This window comes from Eubalaena glacialis, chromosome 13 (assembly GCF_028564815.1).
Source record: "Eubalaena glacialis isolate mEubGla1 chromosome 13, mEubGla1.1.hap2.+ XY, whole genome shotgun sequence".
Lineage (NCBI taxonomy): Eukaryota > Metazoa > Chordata > Mammalia > Artiodactyla > Balaenidae > Eubalaena > Eubalaena glacialis.
In genome coordinates, this window is record NC_083728.1 from 70,881,682 (window position 1) to 70,896,811 (window position 15,130).

A 15,130-nucleotide genomic window follows, 5' to 3' on the forward strand; every position below is an offset into this window, starting at 1 on the left:
AGGAAGTGGTAGTTTAAGCTGGGTCTTGATGATAAGTATGAGTTGGATCTATTAAGCTGCTGGTAACCATGATGCTCACTGAATGGGGAGAGCCTGTCCAGGAGATAGCATGATCAACAAAGCCCTGATTACTTCATTTGAGCCCCTGGATCCAGCTATGCCTGAAGCCAGGCCTTCCTTCGTTGCTTAAACTATTTTGTGTTAATTTCCTGTTGCTTGCAAATGGGAGGGACCTAACCTAAATCCTCGTCTTCTCTTTGCACGGGTTCTCCTGTCAGCCATCAGATGAATATATCTTAATGTTTCGACTGTTCTTCCTTCCCAGACCACACACTAATCTTACCAACAATGTCCAGCGTGACCGGTTGTCTGGTTATACCCACTGTGGCCCTCGAGTCTTCCAGCTGAGGCCGTAGGTATCATGGGACAGAGACAAGCCATCCCTGTGTCTGGTCTGAATTCTGGAGCCACAAAATCTGTGAGCATAATAAATACCAGTGCTTTGAGTCGTTGGAATGATTTGTTACACAGTGGTAGGAACAGAAATACCCTCCTACCCTCCATGCCCATGTTCATGAAGAAAAAGATAACTCAAATGCATGGCACAAATAGATAATCTTTAATTTCAATAAATAGCTCCCCATTATACCAGACAATATGCTGTGGAAAAAGATACAGAAGCATCCAACAGAGAGAGAGATCTATTCTAACTACACTAATTTCTTAGCACGAGAGAAATGACTTTGGTTCACACACAAACACAGGGCGATCCTCAGGGTGTGACGAGGAGGGGTATCGTCTTGGATGGGGGATGCGGCAGCCGTGGTGGCCATTTTATTCCAACTGTCCTTTGCTGGTCTTCCGTGAGTCACAATCGCCATGATTCGGTCAAAAAATGTTACTTCTGCTCTATCATATTTTATTTACTTGACTTACACACACACTACTGTTACTGAAGGTGGGGTCTTGACAGACAGGAGGACGCTGGGTGAAACTTCACTGACGGGCGAGGCAGAGAGAAGAGAGTACTCAGGACTGAGGTCCCGGCCCAGCGCCTTGCTCACTAAGGGGACACGCAGGCGTGCACACGTGCTCACCTGAGGGCACACACACCAGAACATCCACATACATACGCACAGGGAGTCCCCAGAAAGAAGCTAGTCCCCAGAAAGAGTTCAGTTAAGCCAGGAGAGCCTTCTTACACTGGCATATTTTTTGTTGCCATTTGGTTTCTCCAAATAGTCTAATCTATTTATCACATCCACTAAAGAGAAGACAGAGTACTTACACTTTTGGGGAAAGGTACCAGGTGTGAAGAACCCCTAGGAACGGCAGCCCATTCAGAAGTCACCCAGTGGGTGTGCATTTTGGGCATGGGGGTCAGGCCTCCCAACACTGGCCAAACTCTTGGAAAATTTTGTCTCCATGGAGGTTGGCACCTTTGGGGAGGCCCTTCCTCTGGCCTGAGGTTGAAAGTGCATTTTGGGGCAGGGGAATCCACAAGAGCAAGCACTGCCCATAAGTCTCAGAGCAGAGCCCACTCAGCTCATGACCTACAGATGGGACTTCTGGAAAGTTCTCAGGCCTCGCTCCTTGAGGGCGGCCAGTTTGTGATCAATGGTCAGCTTCCTTTCAGTTCTGAGAGGAGTTGTGTGTGTGTGTGTATGTGTGTGTGTGTGTGTGGTGATGGGTGCGTGTGCAGGTGTGGATGTAATAGTATACATATATGGCATATTTTTTGTCCTAAGTTTCCTTCCTTTTTTCACAAATGAAAGCTGCCTTCCCCGCAGCCCTCAGGTCACCTCCAGCGACGCAGGGGACACACGGTCACACTCGGCCCGGGACCGCAGGCTGTGCCACTGCTCCGCAGCCGTGCGGTGGGCACTGAGCATCCGCCGCCAGTGGTTGGATTCTGAGGGGCCCGAAGAGTACTGGCCGATGACGATCCTCCCGATGAAGTCGTTGCTGCTCTTCATGTTGTGGCCGAACACTAGCCAGAAGGGCGAGAGGAGGAGGGGGCAGGACAGGAGGCAGGAGCAAGACAGAGGCGTTAGTCTCCACACTCCTCAACTGCAGATGCGAGGTCCTCGCTTTCAGGACACCGTTACTTTAAGCCATGAGAATTCCCCGATTCCCTCATCATCCTCCCACGAGTCCCTTGGCTGCAACTTTAAACTTCCGACCCATAGACTCACCACACTGTCCTCAGGGCACTACAGCCGGACAGTCCTGGTGGAACTGCCAGCCACCACTGGAGTCCAGCTGAGCACTTAAACCAGGGTTCTCAAGCCCGGCACTGTTGACATTGGGGCCTAGACAATTCTTTGTGGGGCATCCTGTGCACTGTAGGATGTCCAGCAGCACCTCAGGCCTCTACCCACCAGATCCCAGTAGCACCCACCGCCCCCAGCTGTCACAACCCCAGAGTCTCCAAACATGGCCTGGTATCCCCAGGGGGTCAATTCATCCCAGGTAAGAACCACTGGGCCATGGGGCCAGACATCCTAGGTGAATCCTGGCTCTGTCATTCAACAGCTCTGAGACCCTGAGACAAGCAAAGGAGCCCCTCTGACACTCAGTTTCCTCCTTGGTTACACAGGAATCTTAACAGTACTTTGAGAGCTTTCAGTGAGATAATGCACACTGTGCCTGGCACTCAGTAAGTGCTCAATAAACACTACACTGCTCTTTCGATCCTCAATTTCTTCTACCTCTTGACCTTTTACAAAAGGGACTTAGGCAACAGAGGCAAGTTTCCTGAGAGAAAGGGCTCCAGCAATTTCTTCTCCCCTTGTTGCACTGCATGTCTCTTTGGAAGGCTGTTAATTCCCATGCAAGCTTAATTTGTGTCTTTCAAGCCTAATGAGATAGTTAGCTTGATTTATCTTCCCAGCCGAGTTCTGCCTAATTCCTTATCTGCATGTGGGTAGTCCAGGCATGCCATCTCACTTACGGGGAAGCAGGCTGTGTCTGTGTTATAAATGAAAGACTACAGAATGGGGACTATCACAAATTCACCCAGCGTGAGCAGAGCACAGGCAGGCTGGATCCCAGGAGGGATGCCCATTATCAAACAAACCAGCTAAAATATGCAGCCCAAAACAGAGCTTGAATGCTAACAAATCTCTGTTTTCCCCTGTGGGGCTCACATCAAGAATTCCAAATGTAAAATTATGGGGAAAAAAAGAGAAGTGGAAAAACAAAAACAAAAATCCCATCCATTGTCTTTAAACCCCAAAAAGACCGAGAGTGAACCAGGCTAAGTGAAACGCTGTGCCGTCTCCATCAAGAGTGTCCCGTACCTGTCAGCTCCGTGAACAAAAATTGGACCATGTATATTTTTTGTACATTTGGTAAAGTGTTCACTATGCATAGGTAGACCTTATTTACATGAAAATCCCTTACAGAAGAGAAAAATTAGGAATAGGATCTTTGCTTAATAAAGGAAATTGCTGAGAAGCTCTCTGATGCATCTGAAAAAAAAAAAAAACTTTTTTGAATAGGTAACATTCAGGACTCTTGAACTACACCTAGTGCGCAATGTAAGGTTTAATTTTCACCACATGAAAACAAGTTACCAGACTCCCCTTCCCCATGGGCCTCAAATCTAAAGTAAGACATTAGGAGACCATTTCAGGCCCCATTTGGTTTTCTTTCCTGGGGGCAAAATGTTCTATCTTCCTCTGCCTCTCCAAAGCTCAAGAATGAAAATGCAGAAACATCCTAGTCAATAGGTGTGGTTTTGCTTCCTTGGCAAGTGGTTCTAAGAAAGGAAATCTCAAAGGTTCTCATGCACTGTTGGTTAAAGAGGAAGCACATTCAACTTTTGGGGGAGGTTCACAGTATCTGCTCAAAATAAGAATGTCATTACTCAAGATCCGGCAATTCTACTTCTAGGGATCTGTCCCATAGAATTATCTGCACAAATGGACAAAGATAAACATACAAGAATTATCCACTGTAGCAGGGGTTGCCAAATTAGAGCCCTCAAGCCAAATCTGGTCTGTACCGGTTTTTTGTAAATAAAGTTTTACTGGAACCCAGTCAAACCCATTTATTTACATAATGCCCGCAGCTGCTTTTGTGCTACAGCAGCAGAGTTGAGTAGTTGTAGCAGAGGCTGTGTGGCCTGCAAAGCTGAAAATATTTACTAGCTGGACCTTTACAAAGAAGTTTGCCAACCCCTGCTCTAGAACATCATTTGTGAGAATGAAAAATGGAAATAACAAAAACACTTCATGATAAAGTGTGGCTGAGGCTTGTTGGTGCCCTGCCTGCCCCCTCAGCCCACCCCAGAGGCTACCCATAGCTTCTGTTGCTGGTATCCTACCATGAGCGCCCAGTGCTCTCTGCCTGGGACATGCCAGTGTATGCTGACAATGTGACTTCCGGTAGGGGCCTTGGCCCACTCAATAGAAACGTGACCTCTGAAAAGGCTGGGGACTAGGGTCAATCCAAATCCTAAACACCAAGGCTTCAGTGCTCTTCCCTGGTTGGTGAACCTCCGAGCATGCTGCCACACGTCATTACTGGGAGAATTAAGTGCTATCCATACACAACTGGAAACCGACGGCCGGTCTCTCCTGGACTCTGCCTTTTGCTGATTTGAGTCTGTATCCTTTCACTTCAATAAACCATAACCAGGAGTATAACAGCTTTTCTGAGTTCTGTGAGCCCTTCTAGAGAATCACTGAACCTGACGGTGGTCCTGGGGCCCTCCCGAGCTGCAGTTACCCACGCATCAATCATCCTTGATTGGGGGCTTCCCTGGTGGCGCAGTGATTAAGAATCCGCCTGCCAATGCAGGGGACACGGGTTCGAGCCCTGGTCCGGGAAGATCCCACATGCCGCGGAGTAACTATGCCCGTGTGCCACAACTACTGAGCCTGCGCTCTAGAGCCCGCGAGCCACAACTACTGAGCCTGTGTGCCACAACTCCTGAAGCCCGTGTGCCTAGAGCCCGTGCTCCGCAACAAGAGAAGTCACAATGAGACGCCCACACACCACAATGGAGAGTAGCCCCCGCTCGCCACAGCTAGAGAAAGCCCGTGCACATCAACAAAGACCCAACACAGACAAAAATAAATTAATTAATTAATTAAAAAAAAATCGTCCTTGATTGGCGTGCCTCCCTTCCTGGTCTCACTTCCCCAGCCTCTTATTGGTGTTTCCTGGGATCACCTTCCTAGTAGCCTGCATGCACCCACGTCCTTGTCTTAGGATCAGATTTGGGAGCACCCAAACTAAGACTGGAGAGGACTAATCAAATAATTTCTGATGTGACAATACCATGGAAACCAGAACCATGGTAAAAAATGAGACAGACCTATATATACAAGATGGAAACATCTCCAAGACATATTGCTAGGAGACAAAATCAAGTTGCAAAACAGTATACGTAAACACAATCTCTTTTTGCTTAAGAAAATGTTAACATATAGAATAGAAAACAGTATCTGGAAGAATATTCACAAAATTGTTAAGAGTAGCTCTCTCTAGAGAGAGGAAACAGAGAACTTGCCACTTTTTCTACTTATTATATAAGTATGTACAGTTTGAACTTCTTACAAGAATATATTATTTTGGAAAGAAAACAAAGGAAAAAATAAGTTGATATTAGAGAATCAACATCGAAATTACCAGAAGGGGCAGAAGGATGAACGGAAATCTGATAGCCTACGTTCCTTATCCCAAAGTGCAAAGTAACTTGGCTTGGTAAATCACTCAGCACTTGAAAGGTGGTCGCTCCTCAGTGATTCAGCCCTTCTGCTGGGAAGCAGTTGCTGCTATGGCCATCTGACCTAATTGGCAGGCTTTGGGACTTGCAAATCACTTGGTAAAGTTATGGCAATCTTGACAGTCTTTTAAAAACCATACATTTAAAATGCAAATTATAACAAGCTGAATAAAACTAATGACTTCTATCATAAAAGTTGCCTGGGAGAGTATCAAGATTTGCCATCACTGTAAATTCTAGGGAGTGTGAGAATAGGAAATTAAGACTGGATATTTACTGAATCCAGAAAGGGGCTCAGAGACAGGAGACCAGATACCCCTGACCACTCCACTTTGTAGACAGGGAAGCCAAGTCACTGAGCAAGCTGGTGAGACACTCACAGTATTTGCAGCAAAAAACCTGTAAAGGAAGCAAATTCCTCACAACTAGATCCCTACATTTCTCCTCTTTAGAAACAATAACATCTAGAAATTTTGTTGTGAGGCACCCCAAATATCCCCACTGGCTGTTATGGGGGACTCGTCTTACTGCAGTCAACAGTATATACCTGCAAAATGTATAGGCTCTAATTTACCCTCATCATCTGGAGGGAACTTCAAAACAACCTTTACAAACCAGAGAGTGACAAAAAGGCATAGATGTCAACAAGGACCTACTGTATAGCACAGGGAACTATGCTCAATATCTTGTAATAACCCATAATGGAAAATCTGAAAAAGAATATGTGTGTGTGTGTGTGTGTGTGTGTATAACTGAATCACCTGGCTGTACACTTGAAACTAATACAACATTGTAAATTAACTATACTTCAATTAAAAAAAAAAGGCATAGATGTCACAAAGTCCATGCACAAAACCTGTGAAGAGGGCACCTCACATTTCGTCTTAGATCCTATTTATTCTTCATGGCTTTAGACATAATTCAAATAAACTTGGTCATGTGGTTTCCCCATCTGGAGTAATTTAAATTAATCTGGTAGATTGTGACTACCAGACAGATACCAGAACTTAAAAAAGTACAACAGAACCGGGGCCATTTGGTGAAGGGGCAAACAACACTTTTCTCCTTCATAGAGCCCGGGGAAATTCACTGTGTGATCATTTATTTTTATAATTAAGATTCTGAATCAGTAAGAAAGCTCAATGTCCTGGTTAATGGGTCAAAGGAAGTACAAACAGTTTTCTATCAAACAGTTAAAATTTTAAAGCCTTTTTTTAAAAAAAATAAATTTATTTATTTATTTTTGGCTGCGTTGGGTCTTCTTTGCTGCGCGCGGGTTTTCCTTAGTTGCGGCGAGCGGGGGCTACTCTTCGTTGCGGTGCGCGGGCTTCTTTCTCATTGCGGTGGCTTCTCTTGTTGTGGAGCACGGGCTCTAGGCGCACGGGCTTCAGTAGTTGTGGCACACGGGCTTCAGTAGTTGTGGCACACGGGCTCAGTAGCTGTGGCTCGCGGGCTCTAGAGCTCAGGCGCAGTAGTTGTGGCGCACGGGTTTAGTTGCTCCGCAGCACGTGGGATCTTCCTGGACCAGGGCTCGAATCTGCGTCCCCTGCATTGGCAGGTGGATTCTTAACCACTGCGTCACCAGGGAAGTCCCTAAATCCTTTTTTAAAGTTTAAGAGGAACGCGTTTGGCGAGTAGAAAATTTACTCACACAAAACCCCTTTAGTGCCCCTCCGCCAGTGATCAGAGTACAGCACCGGGCATGCCAGGAACATGCTCTGTGCCCTGTCACACTGTTCTCTCTCTAACCTCGACAAACCTCAGGCACCCTGACGGCTACAGTCTCCAAGGATCACCCTCTGTGTGGACCAGTGAGTCACTGAAGTCCAGCTCTATCCTCAGACGGGGCGTGGACACACCTGGCATATTCTACTTTCTGAAATTTATCTCTAAAGAATCACCAACATATTGAAACCATGTACAAGCCCCTGTGTCCTTGTCATGTTGCAGCAAAAATAGAAATGAGGTTTTTTTCTTTTCTGACAAACAAGGAAAATAAAGGAACAATGGGTAAGGTAGGGAAACAACATAAACTGGCCTGAAAGAGTTAAGCAATCCTAGTTTTACTTTAACTGATACTCGTCCTTCACAAAGCTAACTCCTTAAACACTCTCTGACTCATGTGAATTACATCCTGCACCTGGTATTTACATCCCCTACACTCCCTTGTAACAATTTACCCCTTGTAGCATTCTTCATTTCGGAAAGAAGGTCACCAGTGATAACCCAGAGATGAACAGACCTAATTACTGGGCTGCCTGATGCCAGCTGTGACTGTTTTAAATTTTTGCAAAAAAAAAGAATACAAGGCCGTCACTGCTTTGATCCTTATCACCTATCCCAGACCTCAGACTATAAGACCTCTCCTGGGACTCCCCTGGTGGCAAAGTGGTTAAGACTCCGTGCTCCCAATGCAGGAGGCCCGGGTTCGATCCCTGGTCAGGGAAGGAGATCCCACATGCGTGCCACAACTAAGAGTTCCCATGCCACAACTAAGGAGCCTGCCTGCCGCAACTAAGACCCAGAGCAACCAAATAAATAAAATGTCAAAGAGAAATGCACATTTAGATATACATCCCAAGGAGGGGAAAAAAAACACACCTCTCCTAATTCCCCGAAGAGGGGGGCACAGTTCTTGAGGCACTAGCCTGCTGTGTTCCCTTTTTGTCTGGCAAAGAATAAAGCTACTCTTTCTCCTCCAAAACTCTGTCTCCGTATCTTATTTCAGCATCCGTGTAAAAAGAGCCCATATTTTGACATCAATATCTGTCTCCTTCTGTGGTGCCGATTGCCATGGCAATTCAGATTAGGGAAACACAACTGGCAAAACAAAAGCATGATGAGAGGCACCGATGGGCTCAAGGCTTTGAAGGAACATGGAGAGTACCACTGCTTTATGAAGCACCTACTATGTGCATGGCCCAGGGCTAAGCATATCACATGGATTAACTCACTTAATCTTCATATCAACCCACTAGAATGGGGTTTCTCACCCTCCGCACTGCTGACACTTGGGGCCAGATCGTTCCGTGTTATGGGGGCTGATCTGAGCACTGCAGGATGTCCAGCAGCACCCCTGGCCTCTGCCCACTGGCTGCCATTAGCAGTCCTCTCCCCAGCTGTGACAACCCAAAGTATCTCCAGACATTGCCAAACATAATCCACCCCTTCCCCTTCCACTGAGAACCACTGCTCTAAGGCAGCTGCTGTCACCGGCCCATTTTACAGCTGGGGAGCCCGAGGCCCAGAGGTGCAGGGAGAGCCCTGCTCCAGTCAACATCCACGTGCCCTGAGTGAGTCAGGGGCAAGTTGAGGCTTTCACGTGTTGATATGTGCTGTAAAAATGATTTTGTTCTTTCCCACAAGAGCTAAACTCTTTTGGTTGCTAATTTAGTTTGCCAAGGCAGCCGGTTCTGGAAGGGAAGCTGGATGACTTATAGAGTGTGGGTGTGATAAACACTGCAAATGAAAAGGAAAGAATATCTTGATCTTTACCAGTGGGAGCAGACTTGGCAGCTGCCCAGTTTGCAGGTTCGGTTCACAAGGTGATGCCTCCACCTGCACAGAGACCCCCGCCTCATGGAACCCCGCCTCGTCGCTGTCCCCTGCAGTCCACCTCTTGGGTGCTGGATTGAGCACGCTCCCGCATTTCTGAAAAAGCTGCACGAAGCTACCAAAACCCATCCCAGCTGCTTCACGGTCCTCCTGAACTCCTCACTGTGGAGGGATCCCCACGCTTCATCAGGCTGTGTGATCTCAGCCCTTGCAGGAGCCCGAAGCAGTCTACACGTCCCTGCTTCCTCCCCTTCCCCCTCCCCACAGGCCACTCCACAAACGTACCCATTCTCTTCTCAACTTTTGCAAAACTTCCTCAAATTACAGTTGGTCCCCTGCATCCGTAGACATGGAGGCCATTTCATATAAGGGACGTGAGCATCCACGGAGTTTGGGATCCAGGGTGGGTCTGGAACCACCTGCCTGCAAATACCTCTGTTTTCTTCTCTCTGGAACCTAGAAGCTGTTTCAGGTTTTTCTTTAAAACCAGGTAGATCATATCACTTCCCTGGGCCTCGGTTTCCCCATTTACACAATGAGTGGGTTTACGTAGGATTTAAGGTCCCTTTCAGCTCTGAGATTTCTTCAGTTCTAGTTTCATCCATGATTTAAGGGTGATGTTTTTGATGCTTTCTTGGCTCATTTTGTGATTCATAGCAGCTGCAATGGATGGAATTTTTCCTCCATGTTTTTCCTTCTAATAGTCATCGTGACAATTTAGATAGCAGTATTACAATAATTTAAAATCAGCAATGCCGAATACTGACATCTTTTTACTAGGCATTGAGCAAAGTACTTTATATATATATATATATATATATATATATATATATATATATATATATATTTTTTAATCTTTAATTTTTATTTATTTATTTATTTATTTATTTATTTATTTATTTATTTATTTGGCTGTGTTGGGTCTTCGCCTCTGTGCGAGGGCTCCCGCCAGCCGCGGCGAGCGGGGGCCACTCCCCATCGCGGTGCGCGGGCCTCCCACTATCGCGGCCCCCCACCCCCCGCTGCAGAGCACAGGCCCCAGACGGGCAGGCTCAGCAGCCGTGGCCCACGGGCCCAGCCACTCCGCGGCATGTGGGATCCTCCCAGACCAGGGCTCGAACCCGCGTCCCCCGCACTAGCAGGCAGACTCTCAACCACTGCGCCACCAGGGAAGCCCCTATATTTTTCACTTAATCAACACCACATCCTATTAGGGAAGGTGCTATTTATACACCCATTTTGCAGATGGGGAATTAGAGGCTCAGAGGGCTTAGGAGGTTGAGTGTCCAAGGTCACACAGCCAGCATGGGCATAGAAGGAATTGAAATTCAAAGCTCAGCATCATTTCTCCTCCTTCTGTCTCAGAAAGAAGAAACTTCTCACCCATTCCCCCCTTCCACTCACCCTGACACAAGACAAAGACAAGATTAGGAATAGAAAAATACACAACAGGTCCTCAAGTCAGCATGTCAAGGCAGAGGTGCCAAGAGTCAGAATGGCCCTAAAACCCCCTCATGACAGTGCCGTGTTGGAGACCTTCACACCATCACTCTGGGGTCCAGCAAGGTCAGGTTAACCTCCAACATCTGAATGGATGGCTGCTTCTTCAGGGGCGCAGCAGACAAGGAGGTTGTATTATGTTTAGGGACTATTGATATGAAAAGTATAATAATAGCAGCTAACATTTATATAGAGCTTATCATGTGCCAACCCTGTTCCATGGACTTTGGATACACTAAATTATTTAGTCCACACAACTCTATTTACAAGGAGAGTACTATTATTATTATCTCCTTAGGCCTAGAGGTCACACACTGGCATCATGGTCTGCCTCCCTGAAGATGGATCTGGAGAAAACCCTAAGCAGGCTTCGGTCATTTGGGTGAAAAATTCTGGGATCCCAGTACTCAGAGGTGATCTGGAAAGGAAGATGTGGGCTCCAGGTGGGCACATCTCCTTGTCTCCCTGGACTACTCGCCTTCAGACCCCCTCACCCCATTTAAAGTACAAGGCCCAAGAAGACCTAAATAGACATTTCTCCAAAGAAGACATACAGATGGCCAAGAGGCACATGAAAAGATGCTCAACATTGCTAATTATTAGAGAACTGCAAATCAAAACTACAATGAGGTATCACCTCACACCAGTTAGAATGGGCATCATCAGAAAATCTACAAACAACAAATGCTGGAGAGGGTGTGGAGAAAAGGGAACCCTCTTGCACTGTTGCTAAGAATGTAAATTGATACAGCCACTGTGGAGAACAGTATGGAGGTTCCTTAAAAAACTAAAAATAGAATTACCATATGACCCAGCAATCCCACTACTGGGCATATACCCAGAGAAAACCATAATTCAAAAAGACACATGCACCCCAATGTTCATTGCAGCACTATTTACAATAGCCAGTCATGGAAGCAACCTAAATGCCCATGGACAGATGAACTAATAAAGAAGATGTGGTACATATATACAATGGAATATTACTCAGCCATAGAAAGGAATGAAATTGGGTCATTTGTAGAGACATGGATGGACGTAGAGACTGTCATACAGAGTGAAATAAGTCAGAAAGAGAAAAACAAATATCGTATATTAATGCATATATGCGGAATCTAGAAAAATGGTACAGATGAACCGGTTTGCAGGGCAGAAATAGAGACACAGATGTAGAGAACAAACGTATGGACACCAAGGGGGGAAGGGGGGGTGGTGGTGGGATGAATTGGGAGACTGGGATTGACATATATACATTAATATGTATAAAATAGATAACTAATAAAAAAAAAAGACCTCTTTAAGTAATAGAAGACATGAAGAGATGAAAAATAAATAAATAAAATAGAAAAATAAAGTCAAGGCCCAGGGTAGAGGCCCCTTTTGCCCAGGTCTGCAGGCAATGATGGCTTAAAGTGTTGGATTCCTTTAATCCAGTGGTTCTCAGCTGGGGTCAATTCTGCCCCCCAAGTTTGGCAATGTCAGGAGACATCTGGATTGTCACACTGGGGATGGGGGATTACTACTGGCATCTAGTGAGCAGAGGCCAGGATTGTTCCTAACCATCTTACACTGCACAGCACCACAACAAAGAATTATCTGACCCCAAATGTCAACAAGTGCCAAGGTTAAAAATCCTGCCTTAAGGGAAAAGCACGGGTTTTGGGGTTTCCCTTCATTAACACCCAATCCATTGTCACCAAAGGAAAGTCTCTGTGACCCAAGTGGCTACAAAGACCTGCAGGGAAAAAGAGCTGGGAGGGGAGAGGGAGGGAGAGAAGTCACCTCTCTGAGATAAAGAGGGTTTGGGAGCTCAACAGAGAAGCAATTCCAGAGCAAATTCAGGGCAAGAGGAAACCGGGGAGTGGGGGAAGGGACTGCTGAGAATGTCGCTGGGGCTTATGAATCAGATCTTCCTCCTTTCCCAAGAGAAAGAAGTCAAGATTGCAATCTGTTTTAAAATTCCTTCGCACCACGGCCGGACTACTTCTTTGTGTCTGTGTGGAAACTGAGCCATGTGGAGCCTGCGTTTACAGGGCTGACATATGGGTTGAAGAATCACGTTCAGATCTGTGTGTGGATCACACTGTCTAGGAGGAAGCATTTAAAAGTGTGACTGTAATGTAATGTGCTTGTTTTTACATGAACAACTGAAACTTACACGTCTGAATGAGGATCATCTTTGTAATATTTGTTTAAGAGATGCTGGCATTGCTTCGGGAGAGAATGTTCACTGCAAACTGTCTTCCGAGCTAGTTATAAGACACCCATTGAAGCTTTAGAAGATGCCCCTCGTCTTCTAAAATAACTGAGAAAATAAAGGAGAGATACCACGAACATGAGAATCACTTGGAAGACTTTTAAAAGTATCAGTGCCTGGGCCTCACCCCAAGAGATTCTGTTGATTGGTTTAGGGGTGGGGGACTGGATGCCAGTGTTCTTCAACTGTTCCCCAGGTGATTCTCATGTGTGGTCAGGTTAGACACACTGTATTAGAAGCAGATCAAAATATCCACTGGACTGGTGGCTTAGCTGGGGAAAAACCCCACACGTTTGGTGTCAGAAATGTTGTGAGTAGAGAAAAACAGACAGTTTTTTCTTTTCACTGTGTTCCAATAAAACGTTATTTATAAAAACAGGGAGTGGGCCACATTTAGCCCATGGGCTGTGATCTGCCAATCCCTGATCTATCTAGGGCAGTGATGTTCAAAGTATAGACCCCAGACCACGAGCTTCAGCATCACCTAGAGCCTGTTAGAAATGCAAGTTCTCAGGTGCCATCAAGGATCTACTGAATCTACTGGAGATCTACTTGTCCTATATAATTTTTCCTTATTCCCCAACAGAGTCTCTTTCTTAACCTTCAATGCGGGTCAATGCAGCAATTGTCTTGAATCCTAGCTCAAGACAAGGTGTCAAATCCTAGTGATAGGTGGAAGCCCAGCTGGGATCCAGCCAGAGTGACAGTGGTAGAGCTGGGGTTGAACTCAGGTCCTGATGACCTCCTGGGTCCCTACTCTTAACCTCTTGGCATTTGCAGCATTCTAAATCATGCTTTGAAAGAAATGATGCTGATTTGGATGGGCACATTCTAGTATGTTTAAATATCACCCTACTTTTAGAATAGATACATAAATTGTTGTATAGTTACACACTGAAATACTATATTAAAAATGTGATGAAAGGGGACTTCCCTGGTGGTCCAGTGGTGAAGACTTCGCCTACCAATGCAGGGGGTGTGGGTTTGATCCCTGGTCGGGGAGCTAAGATCCCATATGTCTCGCGGCCAAAAAACCAAAACATAAAAAACAGAAGCAATATTGTAACAAATTCAATAAAGACTTTAAAAAAAACGTGATGAAAAACCACAAGTACACATAATTATATGAATAAATTTCATAAGGATGATGTTGAGTGAAGGAAGTGGTATGATTCTACTTACACAAAGGTCAAAAAGAGACAAAATGAATGTATGATAAGAAAAGTCAGCACAGTGTTCCCTGGGGGAGGGAGTAGTAATTGAAAAGGGCACAAGGAAATTTCTGGGAATGCTCTTTTTCCTGATCTGAGTGCCAGTCACATGGGTGTGTTCGTTTTATAAAAATTCATGAATTGTATCTTTAAGATTGATGCACTTTTCTATATGTATACTACACTGCAACAAAAAGTCAACTTTAAAAAACAAACGAATGGGGCTTCCCTGGTGGTGCAGTGGTCCTGCCAATGCAGGGCATACGGGTTCGAGCGCTGGTCTGGGAAGATCCCACATGCCGCGGAGCAACTAGGCCTGTGAGCCACAATTACTGAGCCTACGCGTCTGGAGCCCGTGCTCCGCAACGAGAGAGGCCACGATAATGAGAGGCCCGCGCATCGCGATGAAGAGAGGCCCCCACTTGCCACAACTAGAGAAAGCCCTCGCACAGAAACGAAGACCCAACACAGCCATAAATAAATAAATAAATAAAATAAATAAACCCAAAGTTTAAAAAAAAAAAAAAACGGGACTAATGTCTACAACTGACCTTGAAATGCATAGGAAAGAAATGAATCAAGAGATAAATAGAGAGATGGAGAGACGTGTGATAAAGCAAGCAGAAAATGTTCATTGCAGAATCTAAGTGGTGGGAATATGGATGTTGACAGAACCATTCTTTCAAAAATTTTTAAAGTTTCTTAATAAAATGTTGGGATTAAAAAAACCCCAGGGCTTCCCTGGTGGCGCAGTGGTTGAGAATCTGCCTGCCAATGCAGGAGACACGGGTTCGAGCCCTGGTCTGGGAAGATCCCACATGCCGCGGAGCAACTGGGCCCGTGAGCCACAACTACTGAGCCTGCGCGTCT

At 45.7% G+C, this 15,130-nt stretch overlaps 1 protein-coding gene across 5 annotated transcripts in view; it reads right to left on the minus strand.

Annotated features, from left to right (window-relative positions):
* Window positions 1-607: 607 nt before the first annotated feature.
* The window catches only part of SYT17 (synaptotagmin 17), an 82,682-nt gene continuing 68,159 nt past the window's right edge, over window positions 608-15,130 (minus strand). For 2 of the 5 annotated variants that reach the window (XM_061209223.1, XM_061209222.1), the window contains exon 8: window positions 608-1,990. In XM_061209223.1, the coding sequence (XP_061065206.1) occupies window positions 1,794-1,990 (197 nt within the window). In that variant the 3' untranslated portion in view covers window positions 608-1,793. The other 3 variants (XM_061209226.1, XM_061209225.1, XM_061209224.1) reach the window with 2 other exon arrangements.